Genomic DNA, 15,164 nt, shown 5'->3' with positions numbered 1-15,164 from the left:
ATATTGATCAGTGGAATAAAGTTATTGAACAGCTCGGAACACCTTGTCCTGAATTCATGAAGAAACTACAACCAACAGTAAGGACTTATGTTGAAAACAGGCCTAAATATGCCGGATATAGCTTTGAGAAACTATTCCCTGATGTGCTTTTCCCAGCTGACTCAGAGCATAACAAACTTAAAGGTAAGTTGTATAATTGTATGCACTAAACTCTGTTTTGGATATACATGTATAGGAAGAATGTTTAGTCATATTCTTAGAGGATCTAACTCAAAATTATGTCTACTAGTAGAACATATAAAGGTTTTGTTCTTTTGTTTCTGATTTTTGCATTTTAGCTGAATATGGTGATACTTGCCTTTAGTCTTCATACTTGGGGAGCAGGAACAGGAAGATTTCTGAGTTCAGGGCCAACCAGGGCTACATAATGAAGATCCTACTTTTTTTCTTTTTTTAAAGATTTGTGGTTGTTTGTTTGTTTGTTTTTTATTTATTTTATGTATGTGATACACTGTCCCTCAGATCCCATTACAGATGGTTTGTGAGCCACCATGTGGATGCTGGGAATTGAACTCAGGACCTCTGGAAGAGCAGTCAGTACTCTTAACCGCTGAGCCATCTCTCCAGCCCAAGATTTGTTTATTATTATACATAAGTACACTGTTGCTGTCTTCAGACACACCAGAAGAAGGCGTCAGATCTCATTACAGGTGGTTGTGAGTCACCATGTGTTTGCTAGGATTTGAACTCAGAACCTTTGGAAGAGCAGTCAGTGCTCCTAACCACTGAGCCATCTCCCCAGCCCTGACCTTACTTTAAAAAAGAAAAAAAAAATTGTATTTTATAAATCATGTATGTGCCCTGGTTTTATAGAAAAATTATTCTTTAGGTGTGGTGGTTCCCAATGTAAACCTAGCACTTGGGAAGCTGTGTCTGATAGATTGTTAGGAGTTTGAGATAATCTTGGGCTACCTAGTAAGTTCCAGGCTAGCCCAGGGTACATAGCATGACCCGGTCTTTAAAACACAAAACAAAAAAACAAAAAAACAGGGGCTAGAGGGATTATTTGCTGCTCTTGTGGAGGACCTAAGTTCAATTCCTACCCTCCATGTAAAGCAGTTCACAACCACTCACAAATCCAGCTCCAGAATATCCAATGCCCTCTCTGGCCTCCCTGGGCACCTGCACTCATGTGCACACACATACACCTGCCCCTTCCCTCTGTACACACATGTACACATAACTGGAAGGGCAATAATAAATCAAGGTGGGCAGCTATTTATATTAGCCAAAAGTTGGAAAGAACCCAGATGTCCCTCAACAGAGGAATGGATACAGAAAATGTGGTACATTTACACAATGTACTACTCAGCTATTAAAAACAATGAATTTATGAAATTCTTAGGCAAATGGATGTATCTGGAGGATATCATCCTGAGTGAGGTAACCCAATCACAAAAGAACTCACTTGATAAGCACCTACTGATAAGTGGATATTAGCCCAGAAACCTAGAATATTCAAGATACAATCTCCAAAACACAAGAAAATCAAGAATGAAGACCAACACGTGGATACTTCATTCCTCCCCAAAATAGGGAATAAAATACCCATGGAAGAAGTTGCAGAGACAAAGTTTGGAGCTATGACGAAAGGATGGACCATCCAGAGACTGCCCCACCCGGGGGTCCATCCCATAATCAGCCACCAAACCCAGACACTATTGAATATAACAGCAAGATTTTGCTGAAAGAACCCTGATATAGCTATCTCTTGTGAGGCTATGCCAGTGCCTGGCAAATACAGAAGTGGATGCCCACAGTCATCTATAGGATAGAACACAGGGTCCCCAATGGAGGAGCTAGAGAAACTACTCAAGGAGCTGAAGGGGGCTGCAACCCTGTAGGTGGAACAACAATATGAACTAACCAGTCCCCCCAGAGCTCGTGTCTCTAGCTGCATATGTAGCAGAAGATGGCCTAGTCAGTCATCATTGTGAAGAGAGGCCCCTTGGTCTTGCAAACTTTATATGCCCCATATAGGGGAATGCCAGGGCCAAGAAGTGGGAGTGGGTTGGTAGGGGAGCAAGGTGGGGGGAGGGTATAGGGGACATTCGGCATATCGTTTGAAATGTAAATGAAGAAAATATCTAATAAAATAATTTTAAAAAAAAATCAAGGTGGGCAGTAATGGTAAGCACCTTTAATTTCAGCATTTGGGAGGCAGAGACCAGTTCAGGGCTAGCGTAGTTACACAGCAAGTTCCAAAACAAACAAAACCTGTAATAAATCTTTTTTAGTACTCATAAAAATAAGTAACAAAAGCATCTTTTCAAAACCATAGGATTTGTTTTGTCTTGGTTTAGTTTGGTTTGGTTCAATTTATATAAACCAAGCTCGCCTGGAAATTGTGATCCTCTTGCCTCCACATCCTCAGCTTAACAATGACAAGCATATGTACCACCACATGCTTGGCAAAGATGAATTTTCTAAAATAAATCTAATCTCAACATCCTACTGTGCATGGCTGAATAATCTCATGAACTGGTGTATATTAATATCATTATTTTTGCAGCCAGTCAGGCAAGAGATTTGTTATCCAAAATGCTAGTAATAGACGCATCCAAAAGGATCTCCGTAGATGAAGCTCTCCAGCACCCATACATCAATGTCTGGTATGACCCTTCAGAAGCAGAAGCCGTAAGTTCCTTTCTTCATGTTGGAAGCATACTCCAACCTTAGAGCTGAGAGTGAAATTAAGTTCAAAGAGAACTTGTCATTTTAGGTAAAAATGGACACAGATGGTGTTGGTGTTTGCCTAGATTTTCCTAAAGAAAACTAGGTTAGTGAGCATCTGTCCAAGCCATCACCATAGTCCAGGAACCTCCCACTGTTTCTCACTCTGTTGAACTCACAGTCGATTAGACGAGCCTAGGATGCCTGTGGGTGCATTCTTAGATAGGAAACAATGTTTTGTACTTAAAGCAGAGCAGATTTCTGAAATATAGGTAAAATGTGACAGTTTTAAATTTTGAGATAAAAGAAAAAAGACTAAACAGCTTATTACTTAGAAAGGAATCTTACAGAACTACTCTCCAGAAAGTTAAAGTTAATGATAATTGATTGACCTTTGTCTCATGATTCAAGTCGTATATCTAGCTGATATTTCAAATAGTTAACTGAATATATACTTCAGTAAACTATCTCAGTTGTTATTGACTTGTGTCTTTCAGCCGCCACCAAAGATCCCTGACAAGCAGTTAGATGAAAGGGAGCACACAATCGAGGAGTGGAAAGGTAATGCTTACCAGGACCTCAGACACTGAAGGAGCCTCTGGCTTTCCTCAGTGACTTCTTCATGTTACAGAAATTAGTGTTGCTTTCTGTTTTCATAACTTATATTTAGTAATAAGTTTTTGTTTATTTGTCTTACAAAAGGAGAAAGTCAGTTTCCTTCCTTAATTTTGAAAATTTCTACCTCGGTTATAGGTGTGTTAGTGTTTTCTTCCTTGTTCCAACAGCCATGTTTGGGGTGTCCCATCTATAAGATCACTGGTGCTTGTATTCTCAGTGTACTGTACATACCTGTTTGTTGATGTACCCATATATCTTGAAGGTGACAGACCCTATTGGTCCACACAGCTACCTTCACACTTTAATAGCTGGCAAGTGGTGAACTGTAGGGAAACTTGTGTCCCAGTCTGTGTCCAGCCCCGTTTTGAGAAACACTGAAGGTGGACCTTCACACAGTCTGTTACTGTAGCCATGTGTTTATGTGCACGTATTTCATAGAATTAAGACAGTAGTCCAAAAAGGTTATATGCTGGACCAAATTTTAAATTTTAGTTACTTCCTGATTTTTTTATTAAAGAAATTGTAGTTTCTGCTTCTGTCAGCATGATACAAGAGTATTAATCCACACCCACTCTAACCAGTAGAGTGGCTTAAATTATCATCTTTGAACATCAGATCTGTTTTTTTTCTATTTTATTAATATGGCCATACATAAATATGCTTTTTATTATTTCAGTGTACAGTGTAACAGGTTTCACTATAACATCTTCAGATACAGACATCACCTCTACATTGTTCGTGCCAACCTCCTGTTACTCTCTCATGGCCTCCCTTATTTTCTCTCTGGTCCCTTTTCACCTCCTAATCAGCCCTTGTATGTGTTTGTGTCATGTATATTTATATTGTCAAACCCAGGTTCCACATTGGAAAGAAAACATATTTATCTTTCTGAGTCAAATTTATTTTATTTAACTTGATAATCTCTAGTTCTATCCATTTTCTGGCAAATGACATAATTTCATTCTTGTTTATAGCTGGCTAAAACTAATTTGCATACACATAAGCAACTTGTTGTTGTTTTGTTGATGTTGTTGTTAGAGACAGTATCTCAAAAAAGCTAGGTCTGCCTGGATGGCCTGGAACTCCCTATGTAGTGCAGACTAATGCCAAACTTCCCGAGCACTTCCTGTCTCTAGAGTGCTGGGATTAAAGACTGTGTCACCACACCCAATTTTACCACATTTTCTCCGTTTTTTTTTTTTTGATGGCCATGTATGCTAATAGTGTATTTACTGCTGTGGATAGTACCACACTAGAAATGGGTATGCAGATGTCTCTGCTATTGTCTGCCTTAGGTGCCTTTAATGGAATTCTGCATTTTAGGATTTTTTTTGAGGAACCAGTAATTTCTATAGTGACTATTATAATTTACATTTTTACTCTAATATGTATGAAGGTTCCTTTTTTTTTCCCACATCTTTGCCAGCATTTGTTACTATTGGCTTTCTTGATAGATGGTAGTCATCTCGACTGATGTTGGATAGAATCTTGGTACTATTTTTGTGTGTCCCTGATGACATGTGGGATGTTGATTATTTTTCCGTACATTTATTGTCCATTTGTATTTTTTTTTATTATTTCCTGTTCAGATGAAAAAGAAATTTTCTATCTATCGGTTAGGTGGTTGATTGGTTCTTAGTATTCCGCTTTTTGATAATGCTTTTTATGTGGTAAGAATATTGAAATAAAAGTATGTGTGTATCCCAGACTAGCATCAAACTTGTGATCTTCCTGCCTCAGTCTCCCAAGTACTAGAATTATAGGTATGTGCCATCCATTCCTGGTCTCCAGCAAGGGGTACTGTATAAACAAAACAAGACAAAAATACCTTGAACTTTAGGAATTATACAAATGTTTGAGACATTCTTTATATTTTTTCACAGAATTACTTGTATGTAATTTTTCAAAGAGTATGTAACTCAAAAGTGATAGATAATGGTACCAAACAAGTCAGAATCACAAGCAAGAGCAGGGTATTGGGATACATTGTGCCCTATGTCTTTCCTCTGTCAAATCTGTTGGGCAACGATCTGCTGACATACACGAGTCCTAGGAAGGGTGTTGATGCTGACACCTGCTGTAGCCACTTGGACGGAGCTGAAGCTGCTGCTGCCTTTCCTTCAGTAAAAATGCCCTTCTGTCCCACTCTAACTGTAAATGCTGCTTTGCTTATAAATCTTTCTAATTATAACCTTGTTGCATTAGGACAAACCCCAGGAAGTAGAAGGAAGATAAGCATGGACCTCAGCCCTCACTTTGACAGAATTAAACAAGGGTCTGTAAGGCAGAGTGCTGTGTGGCTGATACACTCAAGGCAGGGGCTGGCTTCTGACAACAGCTGCCCTTTAACCAGCTGGGACAATTCGAGCAGAGAGCTTAGCTTCAACATAGTCTGGTTGAAGATCAGTGAATTAATTGCTAACACCTATGACACTCAGATCCTCTGCCATTGCTATCATTGCAAGAACCCAGCTTGATGGCACCTAACAGATTTAAGCTTTGACTTAAGTACACATACCTGAGAGTCACTCTTCCTCTTCTTTTTCAGAACTGATATACAAGGAGGTAATGGATTTGGAGGAACGAACTAAGAATGGAGTCATAAGAGGGCAGCCATCTCCTTTAGGTTGGTTACAATATAAACCTGGTTATGGTTGTGATTGTGATTTGCATCTTGTGTTACAATCTTCAGAGGCCTGGAATGTGCAGTTCTTCCCATGCTCATACAGTTTGGTAGTTAAATGTGAAATCCATTGGCACCACAGCCATGTTAAGAAATAATAAGAAAAATCCCTTAGAGTTCCTTATTCTTTGCTTTGAAAAGTCTTCAGTTGGAATAGATAAAAGCTTCTCCACAAAATTTGCTAAATTTGCTGTGTGTGCCATCACGTTCTGACGTTCTCTTTAGTACATTAGTCACACCTGAATACAAGCTTCTGAGGACCTCTTGTCTCTCAGTGTTCTGCTCATCACTGTACAGAAGGGTGACAATCATGTCAGCAGAGTTCCTACCTGGTTTGCTTTAGCATCTTGGTGCCCTGAGCACTGCACACTGTTTTTGTTCTGTATATGTATTTTTGAGAACTTAGGTTCTTGTACTTCTAAACGACCCTTATTTAGTTAGCTTATGGCTTGGAAGTTGCTACATCTTGTTGAGATGCTTTAACATCTTCTTCCCTCTGAATGAAGCTTACCCCTAAAAGGATTTCTGTCTTTCCATAAGGTTTTCCTGTTTTTTGAGGTGTTTCATTTTTTTAAATGCATGAAATGCTTGTTCGATACTGCTTTTTCACAGAGAAAAGCATTTTCTCTCTGTTTAGTAAGTCTGTATTTGTATTTGCCTGGTATTTACTAGGGTCAAAGTATGCCTGAATTTACCTAACTAGGCTGTTTTGGTTACCCTGGTAAGTGATACAATCTCTTGTAGACCGGCACACTTGCTTCAGGTCCCTCCTGATCAGATTCTGTTCTTCTGTGTTGACTTCTGCTTTGTCAGATGGACCAGGAGTATCACTTGAACACTGTGGTTTTTGTGAGACTATCAAAAGTAACGTTCTATACTATTTTAGTTCTCAGACTTTTTTTAGTTACTTGGATCTTAGAGATCTTCTCTCCAACAAAATGAAGTGTAAGCAGTTTTGTATATACTCTGAACTCTTTTGGAACACACCCTGAGGCCCATTTATGGATCTTGCTGTATGGCCATTCTCCATGTTACTTGGATTTTAGCTTCTTGTCTTAAACTTAAAAATGCATTATGGAAAGAAAACAAGTATAGATTTCTAGACATTTTCACAATTCTCCCTTCGTAGTTTATGTGCATAAGAGAACATTAGTGTTGGGTTCAATATGATTCAGCAACCCGTAAGCCCAGGAGAAGTCTATTGACACTGGAGGTAGGCAGCACAGTCCAGGCAGCCCGGTCTGCAACTCTCTCTGCAACTGGTTTGCTGTTTTGTTTCTCATAGCACAGGTGCAGCAATGATCAATGGCTCTCAGCATCCATCGTCTTCGCCGTCTGTCAATGACATGTCTTCAATGTCCACAGATCCGACTTTGGCCTCGGATACAGACAGCAGTCTAGAAGCATCAGCTGGACCTCTGGGCTGCTGTAGATGACTACTTGGGCCTTGGGTGGGTGGGGGGGATGGGGAATTGGTTAGTCATTGATAGAACTGCTTTAAAAACAATTCAGTGGTCATATTTTTGAGTGATTTTTCAGAAAATGTAGAATTCATTTTGTAGTAAAGTAGTTTATTTTTTTTAATTTCAAGTGTTGTAATTTAAAACTTAAGTTGTGTTTTTAAACAGCAACAAAACTGTATTGTATTTTTGCTGTAATTAACTGTATAATGTAAACCTAATTATTTTATCATGGTTTAAATTTTGCATATTTGCTTTATCTTATGCTGCTGATTTTTTTACTGAATTTGTAAGATTTTTGTTTATCAAAGCAACTATTATGTGGTGACTTGCATATATCATGAATTATTTAAGATGTTTATAAGTTTTTTATTAGAATTTATTTCAGATGTTTGTTCATGATGCTATCCTTCAGGGTTATGTGCTTATCAATGAAATAACCCCAGAGGAATAAGGGAAAATAACCTGTAGCCAGTTATATTCAGGAATAACTACTGTAAATGATGAACGTGTCAAGAAACCTCCAATATTTGCTACTTGCCAATCCCAACTTAGTTAATACAATTGGTAGGCAACCTTACCTAAATTTTAGCAAACACCTTCTTATCTAAATGGCAGAATAACTCAGAGCATGTCTTTAAAGATGTTGGGCACATCCTTCTACATTTTGAATCTCCCTACACCAACCCAACAAAAACTTAAGGAATGTGGTATATTCTGATCATCTGTGGCATGCTTAAAGCTTTTGATCACACAAAGTTAAGAGGATACTTCATGAATATACATTTCAGTGGAGATCAACAGATGCTTCCCCTGTACTAGCTATGAGCCTGCTTCTGAATACACTGAGTTAATCTCCTCAGGCTGTAGGTCCTAGCATTGGCCAAGAGCCTGGACTTTCCCTTTTGTACAGCTTCTGGCCTCTGGACCTTTCCCAGTTCCTGTTCCTTAGCGGGTCACTCTGTGGAGCACCAGTTTGTGGTGTTTCTGGCCATTTGATTCTACCTGTAGCATTATCCTGTTTCTACTAGCTGTCAGGAGGTTCCAAAGCCTACTTAAACTTGTGTAGGTGATGTTTAAATGAGCAATATACCGTTCATCTGAAAATAGTAGCACACAGCCATATGTAGGATGTCATTTTCTAAGGACTGTTTCTTCACAGTGAGCAGAGCAGGCATAGTGGTGGTTCTTTAATCTGAGTCTTTGATTTTTTTTTTTTTAATATCTGATTTCCAGTGTGGACGTTGAGTAGTGTAAGGATGGTGCTGCTCCTGACAAGTGTGTGTTAACTGTTTACATTTTATATCTGCAGAATCCTCTCTCTGTAACTGAATTTTCCTAAGTAAAATGTCATCAAGGTCTCATTATTTCTGAAATGATGTCTATAATGCCCAGGCACCTTTGGTATTATCTGGAACAAGAGGGATTTCATGTAATGAACTGGGAAATGCATACTTCATGAGCTGCAAGGTTGTAGGAAGGAGCCGGGAGCCCCTTGGAGCTCACAACCAACAGCAGTAAGAGCAGGCACAGCTTGGCAGATTTCTGAAAGGTTGCTTAGCAGGTTTGTTTGGTTTTGTTTTGTTTTGTTTTATTTTTTGGTTTTTTGTTTTGTTTTGTTTTTAAAAACATTTAGTGTACAATTACTTTCAAGTAAGCTATTTTAAGTCATTGTTAATGTGCAATACTTAAGATTAAGATATTACCTTTTTTTACATACTTTTAAACATAGCAAGTTTATCATGATTTCTAGCCTCCCATCTTTTAGTGATTCCTTTTCTATATGTACAACATGGTGCATTAATTTTATTAGACAAGTATGAATTTGAGACTGTTATGCCTCTTGGGTTGTAGAAATATAAGGTTGAAGTCAGGATTTTAGCAGAAATTGGAGCATGAGTGTGTTCTTATTTTATATTAGTTTCACAGCTAACTGGTTTTGTTTTTGCCGTGATAAAATGTGTCACTATTGCACTTACCAGCCGATATGCTGTAGTTAAGTTTTCTATGTTTTTGTTTGATTGCTGAGAAGCCATCTTCTTCTTCTTCATTCAGATTTCGGTTAAGTAAGGAATACCAGTTGTTCTCATTGTCTCATCTGTTGTAATTGCCAGCTCCCACTTGCCAGCAATCATGTTTCAGTTGAATTAAAAAAGCAAAAAGCAAAAAACAAGCTTTCAATGCTTAATGTAAGCTGAAATACCTAACAGAGTATACCTAAAAGCAATTGTTAAACATGTGCCCACACATTAAGGTCCACTGTTCACACACACACACACCACTGTGTTTAAATCTGCTAACATAAATCCTACTGGTACTTCTAGAGTCTTAAAGCATCTTAAATATTTTTTTACGAAATTACAAATAACATTTCTGTCTATCAGTACTTGTTACACCACCCTATAATTTGACTTTTCAATTATATATACTTACGATACCCATTGTCTTACTGTCTAAAAGTTGTCTAGCTGAGAATTAGCATTCCACTTGATGGTTTAGGAAAGAGAGCCTTATTCTTCCTACATGTCTTCCTGGTTACAGTTGTCATACCCACTAATCCATAGTGACCATCTGTAAGATGACCATGGTGTTGGGATTGCTTTGTTATAAATAGAGCATCTCACTCTTTAATGCTGTTTACTAAGTGGTTTTTACTGTGTCATGCCATGCTGCTGATTGCCAAATCTCAGAAGAGTGCACACCAGAAGCAAAGGCCCGGTGTGTTCACACCTGGCTTGTAAGAGAAGCAGCAGTCCCCACCAATACAGAGAAGCTGGTTGTGTACAAAGCTTGCCTGTCAGCCTATATCCCTCAGTTCTGAGCTCGTCTCACTTCATTACCCTAAGACTTGGAGGCAGAAAGGACACTGACAGGATGGGATGAGCAGTAGGCAAGGGAAGCTGTTTCCTGAGTTACGAAAAGAACTTGGTTTACATTATTGGCCAGTTTCTGCCGCACACATGAAGACAACCATCAGTGTTGCCTCAGCACTAGCCTGCACAGCATTTTGAGATTGAAAAAAAAACCAACAACATAGTATATTTTCAGAAATACTGTTGTAGTTTGTGAGTGTTGTTCATTAGTCACTCATTAGTGTAGAGTGGATGCATGATGCCCCGTGACCCCAGTAAGTCTTACCAGTGAGTAGAATACCCAGCACCGTCTCTCACCCGTAGCCCTCTTCAGCATTGCCTTGTGGCCTGTTGCATTCTAGTGTGCATATTCTAGTGTGCATCGTGTTTCTACTGATCTCTTGGGTGTTTCCTGTGAACCACAGGAGGCACATTTGTCCTAATCGCACGAAAGATGAAAGAGATAAGGGCATTGAAGCAGAAATGTGTGGTTTGGGGTAAGATAGGAAAATTGTGTCCTAATTAATTTCAAAGTAACTGCTCTTAGGCAAAGTGCTCTTAAGAGGAGTCTAGTAAGCAACTTTCTGGGCACTTCTGGTTTAGAGTCTCTTCATTACTGAAACTCCTGAGAAATATTACCTGTGGATTAGTTTTGCACAATGTCCTATTCTCACAATGACTTAAAATTAAACTAGGTTTTTATTGAACTACCTCACACTGATTTTCTATGCTTTCCCAAGTAAGCTGTTGCCCTTACTGTTAGACCTTTACTGAGTGTAAATTATAAATGTGCGTTGAATACTTTATAGCCACTGTTCACAAAATACCAGTAAGTATGTGAAGTGCAAACCTTGCATCAGTAAGAGACAGTCCCGTGTAGTCTTCCACTGTGTCTGGGAAGTTGTGCTACATATGCTTATTGACATCATCACTGTTTTTGTAAGAAAAACCTGCTCCAGATATCAGTCCATGCTTTACATTTTACAAAAGGAGTAAATCTTAGTAAATTTTACGAAGAAATAAATTACTTTTGTAGGCCCAATATTTGGTATATTTTTGAGAAGCTGTTAATCTTATAGTGGAATGATGAAGTTAAACTGAAGTAGCTGTCCGCCTGGACTGTGATGTCTGTTCTCTCATTACGGTTTACCCTGTTAATAAGGTTTTAAACCTCAAAATATAGGATGATAATTAGATTTTTTTTTCCTTCCCTGTACATGTCATTCCTTCTTCATCCCTCCCCTTCCGTGTGCTCTCCTCTCTTCTCTCTAGACAAAACAAAATGGGGCACTTTGTAGGGAATGCTGAGATCATTACTGTGGTTTACTCGTTCATGCCCTAATCATTAAACATGCACCACTGGATGTAAACAGTGTTATCTAGTATGTCAATTGGTTATAATATTTTAAATAAAAAAGAAAAAGTGGTATGAAAGTAAGAGTTCTTCATTGAAAGCAAAACAAAATTGTGTTTTTCCTGGTGGTTTTAGGGTTTCCTATGGACTGAGGTAAGGTTGTTAGTAGGGCAGGTACCTTAGGTTTGGATTTTATACACATTGTCTTCCCAGTCTTAACTGGTGGTGTATGGCTTGCTCTAGGCTTACTGTTCTTGTGTTTGAAGTCATTAGAGGAACTTTAAGAAAGACACTTTGCTTCAATGTCCTTTGACCTAGTAACTGCATGAGACAGCAGCCATCATGGCCTATTGGCAAAAATCAGTATCATACCTGAGTCTGTCCAAGAAAAAGGTAGGAGGTTTGAACATGGAGCCAGTTGTATCTGTTCTGTCCACAGGTTCTCATCACTGCCAATGGGTGAGCTGCATGATGGTGTTCAGGGTCCCTCTAAGTGCTAACACAGCCTATGGGATGGCGTTCTTCCATCTTGCCTGGCTTCTGTTCACACAGTCTTTGTACCCATGCCATCCTCCCTGCCTCTGCGTACATTAACACTGAAGACATTTGCTGCCTGTACCTACTGCCTTGGCAGCCATGAGACTGCTGAGATGGTGCCTGTTGTTCTGCTACTGTCATAGGTAGGGAGACAGAGTAGCAGAGGTTGAACCAGAATGTTAACCTCAACCTTATTTTGAATTGAGTGATCAAGGTTCCCACTCAGTCATAAAGTGGAGTTCCTTGTGTGGCTAATACAGGTATTGCAATTTTTAAATTTTTTTTCCTCAAAATCTGTCAAACCTAAATGAGGGTGACTTACTTGTATTAATTTACATTATTTTTTAAAAAGCTACTTAGGATTATATACCAATGGTTGAACCTCACTAGAAAATAAGATAACTTTCAAATATGCTTTGAAAATGTTAGGTTTCCAACACAAGTTGTTTTTTTTTTTAAGTTTTTGTTTTTGTTTTTTTTAAGATTTATTTATTTATTATATGTAAGTACACTGTAGCTGTCTTCAGACACTACAGAAGAGGGCGTCAGGTCTTGTTAAGGATGGTTATGAGCCACCATGTGGTTGCTGGGATTTGAACTCCGGACCTTTGGAAGAGCAGTCGGGTGCTCTTACCCACTGAGCCGTCTCACCAGCCCGCAACACAAGTTTTATTTCGTCAGTTAAAGCATACTGTTGAGATTCTGCTAGAAAGTAGAACGAGAAGAATCAAGAGGGGGACAGGGAGAGGGAGGGAGGAGAACCAAGACTCTGCTGAGGAAAACAGGCAGGTTCAAGAAGGTGCATCTTTCTGTGAAGACTTCTGAAGAGGAAGGGTATTCTAAACAAAAGGAAAAGGTACAGGGTTAAAAGTAAGTGCCTGGGTGGAAATGAGGGCAGGTGGGCAAGGCACAGGGGTGCAAAAAGTCTTGCTGACAGGACAGTTGAGGTTCAGAATTGGAACCCTGAGAAAGAAAACAGAACAGGAGGACCTGCTTCATCCTCTAGAGCAGCGGCTCTCAGCCTTCCTAATGCTGTGCACATCAAGTTGTGGCGACCCCAACCATACAGTTATTTTATTGCTAATTAGTAACTAATTTTGCTATTGTTATGAGTCAACGTAAATACCTGATGTGCAGGATATCTAATATGTGACTCCTGTGGGAGGGTGGTTCGGGGACTCAGGTTGAGAGCTGCTGCTCTGGATAGTCAGAACCCATTGCAGAGTGAGAGATGATGAGGCTTTATCCTAGGGTCACTTCGGTGAGAACTAATCCAGTTAGGCTAGAGGTGTGAACATGGAACATGTGAGCATGGAAGCCAGGTGCCTTGTTAAGAGCAGTAAGGTGGGAAAGGGGCTCATGTAAGCGTGTGGCTGAGCTTAGCATGGGGTGCTGGATGGTGTTCTGGGCCCTGTACTTCCGAGGAGCACTCATTACGTGGGGCTCTACCCAGTGCATCTTAGAATTTGTACCTCTCCTGTTTGCAGTCTATGACAGAGGGCATGTCTTAGGAAGAATGGGACAGTTGACGTCTCTCTGGATTTCTCCAGTTTTCTGTCTGCATGAGGCCTGTGACATCTGCTTATCGTGGCCCCATAGCATTTTAAGTCACTTTGTGAACAGAAGGAAAAGGAAAGGCTTCCTAGTAACATGTCTGAGAATGCCCACGTTATCTAGACAAGTACTTGTGAAAACTGGCCAAGAAATGGAAAGAGCCATGCAGATCAGAGTGGACCAAAAGGGAGAAGCCAAAATGCATGTGTTCCCTGGCAAAACCAAATCTTGGCGAGGTAGGCACATTGAAATGTGCTGTGCTTCTGCATTGCCAAGCATGGGAAACGCTCTAGGTGTGTGCTGGTTGTGTGTATTCTTATGTAAGGCAGTGTAACCTGGAAAGAAATGGAAGTTGCATGGTAGAGAAATGCTGACCCTAAAGGAAGGCATTTTGTGTGCTCTAGAATGACTGTATGCTAAACCCTGAGCTGCCTTCTCCATACCCACCGTCCCAGACTGCATATGGTTGGTAGGAATCCCTTGGGAGATGTACCTCTTGATCACCTTCCAAAAACCAATTCTTTGTTTTACATTTTTATTAAGGATTGCAGTGTGTTGTGTTACTTTCTTGTGTCTTTCCCACCAGGCCCTCTGTCAGCCAGTCTACCCCCATTGTATTCTGTTCTATCCTGAGTGTGCCATGCACACCCACACTTGCCCAGAAGCAGTTATACTGCCTCTGTAAGCCTCTGATTATTGCCTCTTACAGAGATCTGTCCTCCAGAAATGGCGTAGCCTTTGCCATCTTTAAATCACAGCAGCTGTAACCCAAGACCCAAAGAAGGGGAGTGACTAACATTCCCTGGTGGAGAACAGTTGATTGGGACTGATCCATGGCTGCCTCTTAATTACCTCAGTTAAAAATCATTGAGATCTGGCCGTGGGTGAGGTTAAATCTTTGATCTGGGAGTGCAGTGCCCTATCTGGAATAAATGGGTGTCCATATCTCCCCAGGAAGCCATGCAATACGATTACATAATTCTTGCTAACTTAAAAAACAAAAACAAAACAAAACACAGCCAAGGCTGGAGAAATCGGCACCAGGAAAAAGAAAACAAAACAAAAACAAACAAAACCAGACCAAAAAAGCAAAACAAAACAAAAAAAAACGGAGCTCTTTCTCTTCTGTTCTCCCTCTCTCTTGTTTCGTCTCTCTGGCCCTGGCACTCTGTCTGTGTCTCTGCCTGTTTCTCTCCCATGTCTTTCACTCTCCCCCTTTCCCAATAAACCTCTTTGCCTTGAAAAAAAGAAAGAAAGAAAAACAGGGGTGTGGGGGGTGTGAAAGGACAGCATTCAGAGGTGTGTGTGGGGGGGATGAGGACAGCATTCAGGGGTGTGGGGGGTGTGAGGACAGCGTTCAGGGGTGTGGGGGG

At 40.0% G+C, this 15,164-nt stretch overlaps 1 protein-coding gene across 5 annotated transcripts in view; it reads left to right on the top strand.

Annotated features, from left to right (window-relative positions):
* Mapk8 (mitogen-activated protein kinase 8) overlaps positions 1-11,780 on the top strand; it is a 74,085-nt gene extending 62,305 nt beyond the window's left edge. For 2 of the 5 annotated variants that reach the window (XM_021203480.1, XM_021203479.2), the window contains exons 8-12: positions 1-183; positions 2,573-2,697; positions 3,231-3,294; positions 5,900-5,977; positions 7,325-11,780. In XM_021203480.1, the coding sequence (XP_021059139.1) occupies positions 1-183; positions 2,573-2,697; positions 3,231-3,294; positions 5,900-5,977; positions 7,325-7,470 (596 nt within the window). In that variant the 3' untranslated portion in view covers positions 7,471-11,780. Of the gene's footprint in view, positions 184-2,572; positions 2,698-3,230; positions 3,295-5,899; positions 5,978-7,319 lie in introns of all 5 variants that reach the window. The other 3 variants (XM_021203482.2, XM_021203481.2, XM_029541923.1) reach the window with 2 other exon arrangements.
* The last annotated feature ends 3,384 nt before the right edge of the window (positions 11,781-15,164 follow it).

This window comes from Mus pahari, chromosome 8 (genome assembly GCF_900095145.1).
Source record: "Mus pahari chromosome 8, PAHARI_EIJ_v1.1, whole genome shotgun sequence".
Classification (NCBI taxonomy): domain Eukaryota; kingdom Metazoa; phylum Chordata; class Mammalia; order Rodentia; family Muridae; genus Mus; species Mus pahari.
Note: the sequence above shows the minus strand (reverse complement) of the source record. Positions and strands in the feature narration are given on the sequence as shown.